The following is an 18,104-nucleotide window of genomic DNA, read 5'->3' as shown; positions in this document are numbered from 1 at the left end:
TAACTAGAATTATAAATATTATATACTTATAGAATTGTAATTTTTTTTTTCACCCACAAACATTATGTTTATCCAATTAAGAGCTTCTTCATATTTAATTAAGTTGGACTACAAACTGAGGGAGGAAGGGGGTGCTAATTCAATGAAGGGGATAAGGGGATAACAAATGAATGCTAATACATTTTTTTTTTTTCTGTCTTCAAACTTCAGTGTTGTACGTGTAGGAGCTCATGTCATTCCACAACAGGCTACATTTGATCTTCTGTTGAGGTGTATGGAACTTTGGTTCTTTAGGAATAGTTGGATTTTTCATTGATCTTCAAAAAACAAACAGAAAAAATAAATAAATCCTTTCAAAATGGAAGAGTTCCTGAACAAATGTGGATGAAGCTTTCTGTACCTTCTGGGAATGAAGGGCCTGTCAAAATAAGGACCAGCTCCTTTCTTAACCTTCTTATTTCTTCCTCTTCTGCTAACTGCAAAAGGAAAGAAAACCACCATACAAATATAAATGGAAATACTATTACAATGGTATCAGACAAAAGCATATAAAACTATTATCATAGTATGTTATACCTTCTGCTGCCTTTGTTTTTCTATCTGGTACTTGATTTCAAAAACCAATAAGAGAAAGAGCATATTAGAAAACACAAACCTGGTCCCAAATATCCAAAAGTGCCAGCAACAACAGTTGTGACATGGGCATCCTCATCAACCAAAATCTTTGCTAGACCAAAGTCAGAGACATGAGGCTTCAAATTTTCATCAAGAAGAATGTTGTTGGATTTTATATCACGATTCACAATCAAGGAACACAAGATAGGTTTTCTTCAATGAAATTAAAATAAAAATGACATAGCAGGCAAACCAATAAAGAAAAGCCTAAACATTTTATACCTCCACTAACCTAAACTGAAATCAACACCAAATGAGAAAAATAAATCAGATAGCACAAAGAAGATCAAATATGTTAGAACTATTTCACAAACTTGAGACGCATAAGACCAAAAAAAATAAAATAATAATACAATAAATTAATAGCTACATAAGCTAAAACTTATTACTCTAACAAGAAGAATTCAGAGACAAGAACAAGAAAATAGCAACGGTATGTAGAGGATTTTACCTGCTAAGGTTTTGTGTTCGAGGGATAATCGATAAGATTTGGGAAGAGGAAGATACAATGAAGAGTGCCCAGACACCTTTATCCAATATATTCTGTTTCTAAGACAGAACATGCACATTAAATTCGTTAAAATTTGTTCCATACTAATACAAACTTCAACATCAAAATGAACAAATTTCATATCAAAATGCATTCACACACACCAACACATACATACATATCTATACATAGAGAAACAGAGAGCATAGGACTGAGAACTTTGTCTGCAATGAAAAGCCTAAACCAAATGAAAATAAAAATTGTCCAACCCGAAAGAAAAAACAAATTGCAAAAGAACATTTGAAAACAAAATTTCCTAAACGTTAGGAACAAAAAATGGATTTTGGTAAAAATTTTAAGTATTTTTTTAAAGAGAAAAAAAAAAACATTGAAAGGTCACGAAGAAGGAAGAAACCGGACACTTGACTGGGTCCTTGCAAATCGAAGCCCTAACTTTCTAGATCAAGTAAGATCTGGTTTCATTTCAACAAAGGACAAGAAGAAAGGTCATGAAGAAGGAAGAAGAATAATAAACAGAAGAGATGCAGAGATGGAGGGTAAAACATACTCATCGATCGTGTTTCTTTCTCCGAGAGATGCAGATGTCTGGCAAGCTCCTTCAATTTCCACCGTGTTCCAGCGAGCTCCTTTGATTTTCCACAGTGAGCCAATGATCTATTTCGGCGAGAGAACAAAGTAGGGCTTTGTTTGAGTTTGGGACAAAAATGAGCCGGGGGAGGGGGAGGGGGAACGAGTCAGATGAGTCCTAATCGATTGAGATAAAATTACTGTTTAGAATAAGTTGTCTCGATCTTAAAATGACAAACCAAACATAAAATTGGGACACAATCCCGTATAATTCTGGCCAATTCTGCGTACCAAACACATCCAAATAGCTCAAATTATAACCTAGCAATTTAACTTTTGAGAAGTGCTAATTGTACTGTAAAATTAACTTTATACAGTTTCATGTCAAACTAATATACTTAAATATCCCTTTTTTTTTTTTTTTTTGTTTGAAAACCTAATAATTTTTTCCCCATTTTCCCTCTCTCTCCACAACCTTACAGAAGACATAGAAACCATCATCTGCAGCCATCTCCTTCTTTCTGTTTTATATGAAGGATTCATGGATTTTACAATGTAAGGAACAAAATCATAAATGATACAATTGCCAATATATTTAAATTAACAAAAAACATAAATTTAAAAAAACCAATTTAAATTTGGGCATCACTATTTGAACATTTTTAATACTATTGAAGTTTCATGTAAATAAAAAAATGGGTAGTGTTTTTGTGAGGTTAAATGAAGAGACCAACTATTGATGAAGGAAGAGATCATGTTTCATATGAAGATTTTTCAGATTAAACTGCAGATTTGATTTCGTGTATGAATCCAAATAAAAATGGTTCCCAATTCGATTGAGAAGAGAGAAATAAAAGATAGAAAAATAAAACTGAAAAAAGGAAAATGGTGATTTAATGAATAAAAATATGTGGGGATTATATAAAGTTCAAATGAATTTGCAAAAAGAACTTCTCTTTAACTTTTTCTAGGTTTTCATTTTTCAATCCATACCAAACAAGAAAAGAAATTAATAATTTTTTTTATCCTTCAGTTTTTCCACCCTGTCAGGTCTATCTTCTCTACTTTCTCTAATTTCTACCAAACAAGGTTCAAAGAAAAAAAGGAAAACCAAAAAAAAAGTACACACAAACAACCAAACAAGATTGAGTTAATTTCACAAAATATTGTTACTTGTTTAAAAAAAACATTGGATTTTTAGTATCTATACTGTCTCAACTATTAAACTTTTGCATTTGAATCCCTGATTGATTTTTTTTTTTTTTTTGGTTAGCATTTTGACCCTTAACTTATTAATTTATTTTTTCCTTACTTTTTAGCAATTTTAAGATATATAATGCATTTACTGCAATAATAAAATAATAAAGTTACAAAATCAAATAACCCTATGAAGATGATTAAATGTTGCATTAAATGCATTGTGCACCAATACTGCTAAAAAAATAGACAAAAAAAAAGAGGGACGAATGCACTAAAAATCAAAGTTTAAAGACTAAACTGTAAAAAGAAAATTAGGCATAAATGCTAAATACCAAAAAAGCAATATTATTGTTTTAATTGAATTAGAAATTACAAAGTCTATAATTCTACGTAGATTTATTTATTGATTTCCTTAGCGCTGTACCTTGAAAACAAAATAAAATGAATAAATATTATAAAAAAAAACAAAAAAAAAAAAACAAAAAAAAAAAAAAAAAAAACCTTGCCTTGAACAAGGATAGTAATAAGTAGGAGATAGAATTCTAATATGTAACCTAAAAGAGAAAAAAGGGTTTCAAAAAAAAAAACAATTCCCAATAAAGATATGACACGTCAGCGTATTGCTGTTCTACAAATATCTCTCAACCTCACAGCCACGTTTCTCATCCAACGGCTCCAACCGCTGAAGTAGAAATCCAAGGGATCATAATTCCTCGAGCGAACTCCCACTTTCGTCTACAAAAACCCTCCCCAAAACAGAAAGCAAAACCTTCTAGGGTTTTACTCAGTCCCAGTCCCAGCAGAGAAATAGAGAGTGAGAGGGAGAAGCCAACGAGGTGTGCTTAATCGAAATCTTCCGATCATCCTTTTTTTTTTCTTTTTTTTTCTTTTTTTTTTTTCAAAAAGTGTTTTTTTGTTTGGTTTGATTTTCAACTCTGGTTATATGGCTACTGGTTTTTCTTTCGTTTTTTTGATGATTTATTAGGGTTTTTGGACAAATATTCATTGGGTAACCTTTATTTCTCTTAAGGGTTTATTGTCGGTGATATGTATTTCTGTGTATTTTTTTATTTTTGTTTGATTTATTTATTTTTTTAACTTTCATGAATGCTCTGTTTGGTTGATGGGTAAATGAATTTAACTTTCATGAATGCTTCTGTTTGGTTGATGGGTAAATGAAGGAAAAATGGAAATAGGAGTTTAAACATTGAGCTTTATGGTGCTTGCTTTCTATGCCTCGTCGTTTTGGGATTCATTGTTTGAATAGTGTGGTAAATAGGAATGATGGATGATAACCATTGTTGGGTTTTGTTATAATAGTGAAGTGGCTTAATTTTTTGATTAGTGTGGTAAATAGAAGTGGTTAATAAGAATCGTTATTGGTTTTGGTTATGATAGTGAAGTGGCTGTACGTAGCAAATTCTGTGAATGGCTACTGTACTGGAAAGCTGATTTATTGTATTAAGCTTATTGTGAACTAATGTAATTATGGCAATTTATTTTGGCCCACCCGTGGATTATTTAGATTTTGATTGTTAAATAAATCATTACTCAGCAATGGTTTTACATGCTTTGCTGATTCCAAAGTCATCTGTTTTAGGTTGCTGTGATGGCTCTCTTTAGTAAACTTGGGAATATACTCAAGCAGACTTCGACTAGGCAGATCAGTAGTGAATTGCAGCCTTCCAAACTGTCTATCTTTCAAGCGATACGATGCATGTCATCCATGGCAAGTTCAAAACTATTCATTGGAGGTGAATTCATATTTCCTTTTTGAATTACTGCATTCTTATTTTGAGTATTGTGTTATGTTTACTCAAATGTGTTACTACAGGTATTTCATATCAGACAGATGAACAGAGTCTGAGGGAAGCTTTTGCCAAGTATGGTGAAATTGTTGATGGTATGTAGTTTGTAAATAAAAGGGTCCTCAAGATTGTTTTGGGTTATTTTTTTGTTTCCTTTCAGGTGATTCGACAAATGCAATGTTCTAATTGGGTTTATAGTATTTAATTAACAAAAATTTTCTAATAAAAAAATCAAAAGTACTATCTGAAGAGTTTGTACTTGTCCTACAACTTTGTACGAATGATATAAGCTTGATTTTAGTGTTTTTCAGGTTCTTCAGTGGATGGTTTTCTTGTTTATCTGTTTTATTTTATTTATTAATCTTTTTAATCAACCAGGGTTTGTTGTGGCATTTGATTTAAGAGTTCTTGCAAACTCTTTTGGCTTCTGCAAATTTAAATATTTGGAATTAATATTGTTTCACCTGATAAATCTTGTAGCAAGAATCATTGTGGATCGTGATACTGGTAGATCCAGAGGATTTGGTTTTGTCACTTACACTTCTAGCGAGGAGGCTTCTAGTGCCATCCAGGCTTTGGATGGACAGGTATTATTATTATTATTATCTTTTCTTCAACTGCAAATTTTTTGGTGCTATTTTTCTAGTAATGAAGTTTAGTATTGGGTGGTAAAAAGATCTCTTCTTATATTATAATTAATTGAATGGTTGCTGTTTTTCATGGAATCCTGGAGTTTTTATGTTTTGCAAAATTTTGAAGTCTTTGGAAATGGGGATTACGAATCATAGTCTTTGGCATGATTTTTATAATGTTAAATTACATGGGTCACTGCCATACCAGAGGCAGTCTTGATTGTGTAGGTTACCCTTTGATAGAGTGTTGGAATTGCTGCCTCTATAATTTTTTGTTGTATGTTATCAGTCTTGGTAGTCTTACACCCAGCCTTTTCTTCTTTCCTTCAACCATTTGATTGGCATGTTTTTGTAGCATCCACAGTCTTCATAAATGTTTTAACTTTAGATCCATGACCTTATGTCATTAAATTTTTGCCTTCACTTCTGTATCCCAAAACCTGGGGATTTCTTTCATCGTAGGTCACCATATTGCCATCAATTTCCAGTAGCATGATGTTACTTATTATTATTATTATTATTATTATTATTATTATTTTTGGCATAACATTTTATGCTATCTTGTATTGATTCCAAAAAGTGCACAGAGCCTGGAATGCCCTTGAATGCCCCATAATCTTTAGTATAGGATTTGGAAGTTTGGAGACTTTGTTGGGGGAACTTGGCTGGACAATGACCTATTTCTTCTGTCAGAAATGCCTTCATGCTTTTGGGATGCTTTTTCTGTAAACTATACTACTGATTCCGGCAATGTAATGAAGAGCTGTGATTACAGAATTCCTATTTTATATGTTGTTCTAGGAGCATGTGAAGTATGTGTTCTAGTGATACTGAAGTGTTGTTTCAACCGGGAGTGTGTATAGAATTTTCAATCGATGCCTTTAAATATAGATGATATGAAAAATTTCATGTTAGTACATGTTTTTAGGTAATACTTAGCTTGTAGTTTGGTGTTTTGTTGACTCTTGTCTATCTTGGTACAACCCTTTCCACCAGGAGCTTCATGGTCGCAGAGTAAGAGTGAACTATGCTACTGATAAGCGTGCTAGCTATGGTGGAGGTGGTTATGGTGGCGGAGGCTTTGGTGGGGGCTATGGTGGAGGTGGTGCTGGCTATGGTGGAGCTGTTGGTGGTTATGGCGGTGGTGGCTACTCTGGTGGTGGTGGAGGGTATGGTGGTAGTGGTGGAAACTATGGAGGAAATTATGGAGGCAGTGGTGGTGGTGGTGGTGATAGTTTTTCAAGTGGAGGAGGTGACAGTTTTGGGAGTGGAAGTGGTGGTGGTGGAGGGTATGGTGGTAGTGGTGGAGGAAACTATGGAGGAAATTATGGAGTCAGTGGTGGTGGTGGTGATAGTTTTTCAAGTGGAGGTAATTATGGTTCTAACTATGCAGGTGGAAGTGCTGGCGGTGGCTATGGTGCTGGAAATGATGTTGGCTACACTGGTGGTAATTACACAAACACATCTGAGAGCGGAAGTGCTGGTTTTGGTGGCAGCAGCAATTTTGATAGTGGTGCATTTGAAGGAAATGCGGCAGCAGGATTTGGTGGCAATGATCAATTTGGTAGCAATGAAAGTCCTGGTGTTGGAGACGATAACAAGGATGAACCATTGGAAGGAAATTACAGGGACGATGATGATGACTCTGACTTTGCTAAAAGAGCTTGATAAGATTGGTATCCTCGAAAGAAAGGTTTGGTTAATTTCAGCGTTAGAAGTAAACTGTTTGTAATAGCTGTAGTCTCCTCCCCCGTATTTTTCCAAATTGTTTATTTTATTTTTGTGGATTTGGCTTTTCGAACTTACTTTGGTGCAGTTTATTGTGCACTTCTCAATTATAAACCTGAGTTTAAAAATAATTATAATTCAAAGGTGTTCTTTCTGACAATATTCTCGAAGACAACAGGTAATTTGGATTTTCTTGACTGTCCTCGAGCTTTGAACGGTCATAGCTAGTTTGTTCGGTCCAAATAGAATATTTGTGGAAAGAAGCAGAAGTTATTGGAATTCTAAAACTAACCCCCATGCAACAACTGAAGATAAAAAAAATAACATAAAATGAAATAAAATAAAATAATAGAGATGTATACTTTGAAACTATTTGTAAGTTGAGATCTGCTTTGTCTTGAAAGGGTGATGAGGACAAATTGCTGCGGGAAAGTGGAATTATTGAGGTTCTGGGAAGTTCTATTCTATGTTAACTTTATTATATTCTATGTATTATCTATATTAAAACATGTATTTGCGAGCTATAGTAATAATGTATATCTATTTTCCATTTAATAACTTGAAATAAAGTTTAAATACATTACAATTCACAATTTCCACTCTTGATGTATTAAAACAATAAAGTAATGATTTTTAGAACCCCAATTAACATGGAGGAAAGAAATTTATGAACCTTGAAACAACCATTGAACTTTGAATTCCTTGACCTCTTTAGCCCCGGTTATTACTACCTTTGTGAGATTGCAAAATCCTCTAAACCCTCCTTAGATAGCAAAATCCTATGAATTCTACGATTCATAGCAAAAATAACCAAACTTGGGGCAAAGAGAAGTAGCAACTAGAGAAATCGGATATACTCTGGATCACACCTCAGTTCCAACATGATAATGTAAATTGCAGAGAGAGAATAGCATAAATTCAAAGCAGAAGTGCAAAATTCAAAGGAATAATTAGCCGATACATAAAGAAATCTACTATGACTATCACAGATTAACAAAGGCATTCTTGTGACGAATAATAGTGGCGATAGGGCATTGGAGAGAGAGGTCAAAAGGGATGAGGTTTATTATGTCTTTAAAAAAAATAAAAAAAAGAAGAAGAAGAAGCTAGGGCATAGGGATGGAATTCCGGTCTGGCTTTCTAACAAAAGCTCAATTTCGGCGATGGAGGTTTCTTAGAGTTTTGGAAAAAGCTAAGGCATGGGGACGAAGAGGGAGAGAGAAACAATGTTTATTTTTTGGAACAAAAATATAAAAAAAGTTTTTAAATAACAAAAATAAATTATGATATATATATAGGTGGTAAAATTTTACAATACAGATGGTCTGCACCGTATTATGGTACGGATTATTTAAAAAACGACGGTTTTTGAAGAAACCACCATTAACATCCATTTCTATGTAATAATATTTATAATGGTTTATTTAAAAATCATTGTCAGTAATGAGATCTGCATGATAAAAATATACGAATGTTCGCACTATAAACGGACTCATATCTGTGTATATATATATATATATATATATATTTGAGAAAGTTATAATAATATAATGTAAAACGAATATGGTTTTAGATTTAGTCACAAGCCTTTTAATCCTGACCAAATAAACACCTGGTCCGGTTCAAAAACAAAAAAAACATTTAGTCACAACAATCTTGTTGTGTTGTCGGTATACATTCTTGTAGTGTTGTATAGTATCTAATAATTTTTTTTTTAATATTTAAGATTATTTAAAATATTTATTTGTATTGCTGGAATATTAAAAAATAATTAAAATATTAATGTAGTTAGTATTTTTTATAGAGTGGATAAAATTGTCCAATAAAATTATACATGGTGTGAAATTTACCATGCGTTCAGAAAGCTTACCAAAATAATAATAATAATAATAATAATAATAATAAAACAGCTCAGTACGCTTGCTTGCTTCTAGGAAAGCTGATAGTACAGCTGACCTGGTTTCACAGAAGAATACACAGACGTGGAAAAAAGGTTATGGTAAGGGCCAAATAATTCGGAAACGCTTTGATTGGGTCAACATTCTGGTGATTTTTTTTCCCCCTCCTTCAAGGTTGGATATTGTAACGGCCATGAATACTGATATATATATATATATATATTTTTTTTTTGATAAGTGGGCCAAGAATACTGATGTTGCTTGAAAAGTGAACAAAATAAAGAATAAAGAAATAGATTACTTGTATGAAATTGGATAAATATTGCTTTCATGGTCTATACACTGCAAAAACCAATTTTTGTTTCATGTTAATGCTCATGTTCATCCACTGAAAACAACAGCTTTTGGGCGTTCAAAACTACAGGAGACCCTTTCTTGGTTTTCTCAACAATCTGCTTTATCAATTCCTTCTCCATTTCATCATCAAAATCACTAATTTCATCTCTACTATCTGAACTGTCATTTGATTTTTGAACCCAGGAAATTTGTTCTTCCGATGGCATTCTTAAGCTGTGGGAAAGTAACTCACCTAATGATTTCTCTTTAATGATTGCAGAATGTGGCATTGAGGCATTTATCCTTTCGCTTTGACTCTCGAACATGACACAACCTAGGGAATGCGAGCCCAGAATGTTTTCATAAACCCTGCAAGGTGAATCCTCTTCTTCTGACTCACTTGTCTTCATCAACTCTTCGTAAGCTTCATTATATGCATCAAGAGCTTCTCCTGATAAATTCATGACTATAGGCTGGGTCATGGTTATGCATTCTTCTTTAGAAAATGAATTTTCTCGACTCGATGACCATCTTAATTCATTGTTTGAGAACTCCCTCCGATTTTTATGTTCAGATTCCATGAGATGTACTTTCCTTTCGCTGTTTTGAAGAGCTGCCTCAAGCTCATCGATACGTTCTTCGAGCCTCGATTGGATAACTTCATGCAGACGCAAGCTAAGCTCTCTGGGAGAGACTGCATAGTTTCCAGAGTGACAAGTCGTGGAAGGGTCGGTCTCATCTGGATTTGACTTTGGTTGGTCAACAGCTTGTCCCTTGATCATGTCAACTCTCAACTCACCCTGAGCAAAATCTGCTACAAATTCTGGGTCAAGCTGCAAAGACATAAATCTCTATCAGCACATTTTACTCAGATCAGTGTACAACCAAAATGACATTTAAAAAAGTAAAATAAAAAATAAAAAACAGCTCACTGAAACTATACAAAAAGCAGTAACGTGGTGAACCTATATTAAATATGAATGGTTTCTAGTAATGTGGTGAAAACCTATATTAAATATGAATGGTTTCTAGTAATGTGGTGAACCTATATTAAATATGAATGGTTTCTTGTTTCCACTGTCGACTGATGTAATTAACTGGCAGTATCTTCAGCCAATTTTAATATCCTGAAGGCACTGAATATTCCTTCTTCACAATCAATTCTAACTAAATAATATTAAATTTCACATGACATGAGATGTCTAAATTGTGTTCAACATGCGAAACAGAAGTAACACATCATTAGAACAATCTCAAAAAGGGCCTAGAGGAAGTCTTATCTGGTTAGCTACAAAATCCCATTGACAAATCACAGACACTAAAGCTACTTGAAAAGTAAAAAATCCTTCAGGCATCTGTCCAGAGTCTCATCGGAAAACATAGAATAACTTTCAGACATTAAATTAATAACTGTACAGTGTTAGACAATTTTTTTCTTTTTTTAAAAATGTTTTAGCAGGAAAAAAGTTTGACCTTGATAAGTTAAGCTCTCCACCCTCCATTATCTCTCTCTGGTAATCATTCAAGAAAGTCCTAATTTTCAACTAAAAGCATTGCTGCTGGAGGGACTGCAATATGAAAACCTTCACTCGCCATGAATGCTTTCCATTACTTGGGCAACATGTAAAAAGTAATCACTATGAATCTCTTAACCACGTATGATCCATATAGAAGTGCAAACTCTTACCGGCTTTCTCCTCTAGTTCCTAGCCAGAAGGATATAAACAAAAATATTAAATCTCTTACTTCCTAATTTTGTAGTTTCTAATGCAAGTTGAACCAAACATGTTCTACGGAGGACACCTCTGATATCTAGCACGGGGCTTATGATGGGGGACAAAAGATGCAACTCCATTTTCAATTTGTTGTCATATCTAAGAACTAGGCCATCCACTGTCAATAGAACATAAGACACAATTCAAGAAACAAGACATGTAAGAATAACCAGAAATTTGACAGAAAATGACATACTGCTCTACAGACATAGAGAAGCTTACATGTGTTCTTTAAGTCGCAAGGAAGTACGCTACAGTTGCAAACATACAGTTTGTGCAATTCCCATAAATTAGATACAACAAAAACACAACAAACAACATACCTTGAGAATTTAGTACTCTAATAAACTGCAGAACCAACCTACAGAGCTTGATCAGAGACCATGTATGACTGACCGTGGAGGAGAGTATCAACCCACAGTATTTCCAAAATTACGTTAGGGTTGATACATTAAACACTGAAGTTCTAAACCTTACCATAATTTAACTCCTACCTTAAAAAATTTGAATAAACCTGGAATAGTATGAATTTGAAGAGTATGATGGAGCCATACACACTTGACAGCATAACAACCCATTCAATTCAATAGAAAATTTACCAAGCCATACACAAATTAAGTGCATAAATATCAAAATAAGCATAAGAAAATTAGGTGCTCACCTCAACAAGATCGGGCAATCTTCTCTGCAAAGCAGATGCATTCACGTTGACCCCCAATCTCTCCAATTCAGCTTCAAGCTCTGCCTCAATTTTACTCAAAGATTCTGAACTCTCCTCTGCTTTTTGATAATATGAATCTCTACCATTGTATTTGGGAGAATTACCAATATTTTGTTCAGAGGATAACAAATTCAGTGTCCTTTCATGAATGGGATTGTCACATGTATCCTGTGAGTCATAATTCTCATTAACTAGCTCCTTCACTGTCAATGAATCTCTCATTTCAAGTTCCTCATGAAGATCTTGAACTAAATTCTCAGTCTGCTTCAATAAATCTTTCAACTTGTCAACTTCTCTTTTGTTTGCCACAAAAGATGATATTATGCCAATAGAAATTCCAAGACATAATAAAATTGCTTTTTCTGATGAATCTGATGAGAGTAGAAGTGTTAGGAGATGAATTTCGGAGAAACACAATTAATATGACTAGGAAAACTGAAGCAATGGAAATAAGAGCTAAATTATGATACTTAACAACTTGATTCCTTGAAAGATCGCTGTAACTGGTAACTACTGACGATTGGGTTTCTCAGATAAGATTTTAGAACCTTGTTACTTTCACAGTTGGAGGTGTTTGATAAACAAGTTTGCTCCAATTACAAAGTCATTTTGCACCCTACATAGATAAAATCAATGGCTAAAAGGTGATTACCCAGTTTGTCGTATAAAACAGGGTCTTTGAAGGGATGATTACAAGTGGGGTCGACCAATCGGCATTTATGCATGAAGTGGACACTCAGAATAACCAAATTTACATAAATTTCAGCCTACAGTTTCCCCAATGATAATGTAGCTATTTAATAATTACAAACAACTGTACTGTAACCAATGCCAAGATGCCATGTTTTTTGTACTGAAATGGCGTAAATATGTATATGACTAGTTGCTCCTAAGCCAATACACTGATGGGAAAATGTTATTTTATTCAACAAAGTACTAGTAGTTAAAATTTGAAACAAAGAAACAGACTTAAATAGCCTCATAGACAAGTAGGTTACTCCCAGGAAGTTCGATTTAGAACAATGCTAACATTCACATTTGTATGAGTGAAATATGTGCATTACTAAGCAGTTAAAGAAGAGTAAATGTAAATATTTCAGGGTAACAATGTTTGGATATTACGCTATAAATACAATGCATCAAGATGAGATAGTACCAGTACCACCTTGAGAAAGGAAGTGTTTTCCATTGGCCATCTTACTCTTACTGCCCAATTTTCCAGTCCCGCCCTTTCCTCTTTTTGTTTGCATCTTCTTGCCAATATCCAAAGAAGCCAATTCTGGTAGTGGAGGAACCCCACAGACAATCTCATTCTTCTGTAAATAGGTATCCTTATGTAGCTTACTTTTCACCCCGTATAAATTGTCATTTGCTCTGTTGATTATCTTATTCCCATCAGTCACAAACAATGACCTCAACGTAGGTGCGGATGGCGAAGGAAGAGCACTAAGCACATACTCTTTCATTTCAGCATGTTCCTTATATAATTGAGCCATAACACAACTCTCCAAAGAACTTACCGGTTTAATGAAATGCACATGTGAGCGTCTGCTTCTAAGAGAGCTTCTATTCATCATAGGGCCAGTAAAAGAACCCATTTCTCCAGTAGAAGCTAACAAATCATCGTGATTATCAGTAACATCACCAGTTAACCTATTTCCACCCTCTTGAAGGTCTTCATTCCCTGATAATCCAGTCTGTAAATTTGATATGGAAAGTACATTAAAATCCTGGTAATTTCGCAAGCTTCCAAGCTTTTCACTTTGGATTCCACTAGTAGAAGCCACTTCTGTTGCTTGAATAGCATCTAACGAGTTAAGATCGGACAGTTCCTTATCAGAAACTGTCCTATCTGAAGAAACATGGTCTCTTAGTTTCTTTCTACTATCCAATCTGCGGAAAGGATAATCTGGTGACTCGGATTTTCCAAAATTTGGATCCCCAGAACACAATCGTGACAAGCTACTCTTATCCCCCGAAAGATTCTGCCAATACTTGGCCAAATATCCAGCACCAGCTGCTGCTGCAACAAGCCACAAATCCATTTCTGCTCTCCCTTCTACAGAAGAAGAAAAAGAAAACACTACCCCAACTCCACCAAGCAAAATTTCCCTTTTGCCTCAATTCTCAGCATCAAGTACCCAACACCAACCATTTCCATGAATCCCAATCAAAAAAAAAATAAAATAAATAATGCCTGCGCTTAAGAATCAGAACCCTTTAAACTATGGGAGGTAATAAATAATTACGAGATCAAACTCCAGTTAAGAACAACTTCCAGGTAAATAAAACCGACAAAACAGGTTTTCTTGTCTTAGTTCTTGGGATCGGACTCTCAAAGATTTCACTGAAGTTGGAAAAAAAGGAAATGTCTAAATCCTCAACAATGCAAAAAGCTCCTAAACCTCCAAGGTCCTAAACCAAATAGAAAGAGAAATATCCTGAAACCCAGTAAAAACCAACCGTATCAGAAACAAGAACGTCCAAAAGAACTATATTTGAACAAATGTATATAAATAGGAAAACAAAGCCAAAAACAAAAACAAAAACCAAACTGAGCTTTACCTAATTGAGAGAAATCTGTAAGCCAAACCCATAAAAGAATAAGCTCCATTTCCCAGAAAATCCCTTCAACCAGTAACAACAACAATCGTAATAAACGTTCAAGTGGAAAAGGAATTAAGAATCCAAGCTATACCCATTCAGAAGGAGCCTCCGGGCTGCGAAACCCATCAATGAACCAAACCCGTTATGCCAAATACAATAAGCACACAAAAGAATATGAAGAGGAAGGTAAAAGCCGCTCAGTACTTCAATTGCTGCATGTTCTTGCGAATAAGAGAGAGAGGGGTACCCACAAAAAAAGAAAAAAGGAAAAAAGAAGGCTTACTTTAAAGAATCTCTGAAACTTTGTGAAACAAATTTAATATGGGTTTTGGTGAATATTTGTAGAGTGGATTAGATTCACCGTAGGAATAATAAGACCTGACCCTCGCTCGGTTATCTACACCCACCAGTTCTTACAAGGATAATAAGCGAGGCCTTTTCATTTTCTCCTCTTATTTTTCAAAAATATATATATATTTTTAACTTTTTTCAAAAAAAAATTAATCGTGCGCTTTTTTATTTTTCTTTTTTTTTTTTGTGCAAGATTTTTCTTATTTATTGTTTATGTATTTTTGGACCAACTAAGTATGTCAATGTATAATTTTTCTTTTCTTTTTTATAAGTAAATTAAAAATAAAATATAAAAAGTTTATTTTTATTATTTATTATTCTATGTTAATAGCTTTGAATGCTACATGTTTATATTAATAGGCTATTAAGAAAATTGGATAGAAAAATTTTAAAGCATCTTTTTTTTTTTTTTTTTTTTTGGGTATCAAAAGAAAAAGTTATTATCATACTATGTCTTCCTCATACAATTTTTTCTTCTCATATTTTAGATGAAGTATTTATTTGTGATAATATATGAATCTATAACTGAAAAATTTCATGCAAAAAATAAAAAATAAAAAATGAAACCTCCCGATATGATTATCAAGTTGTATAGTGAAAATAATGAGTTAAACCCTAATTGAAAAAAAAAAAAAAAAAAAAAAGGAAGAAGAAGGAGAAGATCAATATCCATATGCTGTGAGTTTTTATTATTGTTCAAAATTTGTAATAATAATAGTAATCAAAAAAATCCAGAATAAAAAAATCTAAAATGTTAATAGACATTAATTTTGGCTTTTGGCTTTTGGCTTTTGAGAAGATTTTCAGCCTTCAGATCAGAAAGTAGAAGGAATATGACTTTTTGAAAAGAAAAGTTGGCGTTTTTCACTTGGTTGGCTCTTTGATATAATCGCCCTTTGACAATAAGAAAACCAAACCATGTTTTTGAAATTCATCAACAAGATTGAACATTCCAACACCTATCCTAACAACACGTACACCACCCACCTTCCTATGACACGTGGCAGTAGTTCTGGCTATCATTTTTGTTCTTTGGCCCTTTTTGTTGGTGGTGTGTAACCACTCTATTTTTTTTTTCTTTTTCTTTTTTTTTTTTTTTCTTTTTTTTTTTTTTGGGTGAAATGGTGCTTAACTACTCTGGAAAGTAAAAGATTGTTAGAATCATGGACGAAAAATCCAACCCTTTTTGAAGCCCAAAATAAGAAGGAAAATTTTTCCCCAATTTCAAAAAGTTCCTTTCCCATATTAACAATGTTAATTATAGACTTTATAAAAAGTTGTAAATTAGAAGAGATGAATAATAAAGATTGATTGTTAAACTTAAAAAAAAGTAAATGTAATATTGTGAATGCAGATGAATATTTTAAAACCATTAGAGATGTAAATGATATTTTTCAAATAAAAAAACATCTAACTGAATTTAAATAAAATATCATATTAAAATGATATTAACCAAAAAAAAAGGACCCTCCTCATTTTTTTTTCTTCTTATGTTTCAACAATATTAATATAATTAAGAAAAATTTTGAAAGTGAGTTTATGGCGGGACTTAAAAGGTACCTGAGAAAGAGAGGGATTGTTTATTTTTATTTTTATTTATTATTTATTTATTTTTTGGCTGAAAGAGAAAGGAGCAAGTTACATCAAAAAATGTGTGTGAATAAGTAGGACATTAATAAGGATTCAAGGAAGAACTAATTTTTAAATTCATTACTTTTTTTTTTATTTTTTTGATATATAAATTCATCACTGTTGGTTGGCAATCAAGCCAAGTTTCTATCTGGACGCATGGGCTCATTGAAGGCCCATTGAAGGAGTGTTATTAATAATAAACAAAAAGTATGACAATGATATTTTATAAATCAAAAAATTAAAAAAAAAATGAAAAATAAAAGGATGAAAGCAACGGTTTACTAATATTGAACATTATTTGGAAAACCATAATTGCATTACGATTGTTGATTATGATGTTTATTGATGTTTGAGAGTGACTTTGTCATGGTTCGCATTAATTATCCGCTACTTATTTCCTCCCTAATATATTCATTATTACCGAAAAAATATAAGAATTTATTACATTTTCAATATATATATATATATATATATAAGGATTTATTAGAAAACCAGTAGTGTGCTGATATCACAATTATATTAGTACCTTGGTATTTTATATGGTGTTTTCTTTAATAATGGCTACTTTTTTTTTTTTTTTTTTGGGGGCTTAATTAATTATGAGCTACTTGTTCCAATACTATTTGGCAAGTTTCATTGTTTACCAAAAAATAAAAACTGGCAAGATTTCTTTATTGTACACATAAATGCAAATTTTTTTTTTCCTTTTCTTGGAAATAAATGTATTCAAATGGAAAACTTTTTAAGAATGTTAATGTTTGCAGGAACTTGGTGGGATAAATGGATGGGAATTTTTCAATACATCTGAAGTATATATTATATTCCCTACTATATATATATATATATATTTTTTTTTTTCATTTTATATTGAGAAAGAAAAATTTGAACTTAAGACTCTAAATCCGGAAAATGTTGACTTTGCTATGGACTGTTTAACATGGACCATGTTCCATGCTTATATAAATGAGAAACATAAATATACATTTAATATATGACTGTGACTGAAAAATATGACACTCTAATCTAATCTTTAGTAACATTTTTGGTGAAACCCTACATTTAGAACATCAAAATAACAAAGGAAAGAAAAAAGATTAATTGAAAAGTAATAAGCTTTCAATTTTTTTTTCTTTTTTTGAAAAGAATTAAGGTTTATGGAATGTGATTATTATTTTAATCAAATAATAAAAGTTTAAATCTTTTTACATATAATCCTTCTCCTCCCTTACAAATGAATTCTGAAGTCTTAGATGGAATGGAATCATCATATTATCACTCCATCATTAGAGACAGCTATGTGAGGGTGTTGGGCTTGTAATGTTGAAGGAGAAAACTTCCCCCACCATCGCGCCCAACCACCTATTCATATCTTCTATTTATTTTATTTTATTTTTATTTTTAATTTTCAACAGGGGTTCTCATTAAGATGGTGATATTGCAACATGGTGATATTGAAAGGGAGTTTCAACTCAATTAATATTGAGAAAGTCCTAATTTGGGGGATATATTGCAAATCAAAAAGTTGCGTTTTACAACCTTTTGGGCTTTAAGTTTAAGACTTCAAATTGGAGATTTGGACTTAAGCTAACCCGACCCATAAATAATGCTGCACCAAAATATGAATTCTTGTATCTTAAAAAACATAAGGAATGGAAAACCGTGA

The 18,104-nt window shown here is 32.9% G+C and overlaps 2 protein-coding genes and 1 long non-coding RNA gene across 8 annotated transcripts; 1 reads left to right on the top strand and 2 right to left on the bottom strand.

Annotated features, from left to right (window-relative positions):
* On the bottom strand, positions 1 to 1,917 carry LOC125422513 (uncharacterized). Of its 4 annotated transcripts, none has more exons than XR_009635851.1 (5): positions 1,734 to 1,917; positions 1,127 to 1,224; positions 656 to 752; positions 401 to 476; positions 1 to 317 (listed from the first exon to the last, which is right to left on the bottom strand). It is a non-coding gene; the product is annotated as an uncharacterized LOC125422513 (long non-coding RNA). The 4 variants fall into 4 exon arrangements; XR_009635853.1 differs by having other exon boundaries at positions 656 to 722; XR_009635850.1 differs by having other exon boundaries at positions 1,127 to 1,218.
* A 1,713-nt stretch (positions 1,918 to 3,630) lies between these two features.
* Positions 3,631 to 7,281, top strand: LOC107418935 (glycine-rich RNA-binding protein 3, mitochondrial). The gene is made up of 5 exons (XM_060814578.1): positions 3,631 to 3,789; positions 4,554 to 4,707; positions 4,788 to 4,856; positions 5,242 to 5,348; positions 6,390 to 7,281. Exons 2-5 carry the CDS (start codon positions 4,563 to 4,565, stop codon positions 7,059 to 7,061), a joined length of 993 nt encoding a protein of 330 aa, XP_060670561.1. The 5' UTR covers positions 3,631 to 3,789; positions 4,554 to 4,562; the 3' UTR covers positions 7,062 to 7,281.
* Positions 7,282 to 9,297: 2,016 nt separating this feature from the next.
* Positions 9,298 to 14,913, bottom strand: LOC107418941 (uncharacterized). 3 transcript variants are annotated; one of them, XM_016027647.4, is made up of 4 exons: positions 14,417 to 14,913; positions 13,008 to 14,292; positions 11,792 to 12,222; positions 9,298 to 10,188 (listed from the first exon to the last, which is right to left on the bottom strand). In XM_016027647.4, the coding sequence occupies exons 2-4, from the start codon at positions 13,894 to 13,896 to the stop codon at positions 9,388 to 9,390; spliced, it is 2,121 nt and encodes a 706-aa protein (XP_015883133.3). In that variant the 5' UTR covers positions 13,897 to 14,292; positions 14,417 to 14,913; the 3' UTR covers positions 9,298 to 9,387. The 3 variants fall into 3 exon arrangements, with proteins under 3 accessions (XP_015883133.3, XP_024929543.3, XP_015883134.3); XM_025073775.3 differs by having other exon boundaries at positions 13,014 to 14,292; XM_016027648.4 differs by having other exon boundaries at positions 13,017 to 14,292; positions 14,417 to 14,911.
* Positions 14,914 to 18,104: the final 3,191 nt, after the last annotated feature.

This window comes from Ziziphus jujuba, chromosome 2, assembly GCF_031755915.1.
Source record: "Ziziphus jujuba cultivar Dongzao chromosome 2, ASM3175591v1".
NCBI lineage: Eukaryota > Viridiplantae > Streptophyta > Magnoliopsida > Rosales > Rhamnaceae > Ziziphus > Ziziphus jujuba.
Note: the sequence above shows the minus strand (reverse complement) of the source record. Positions and strands in the feature narration are given on the sequence as shown.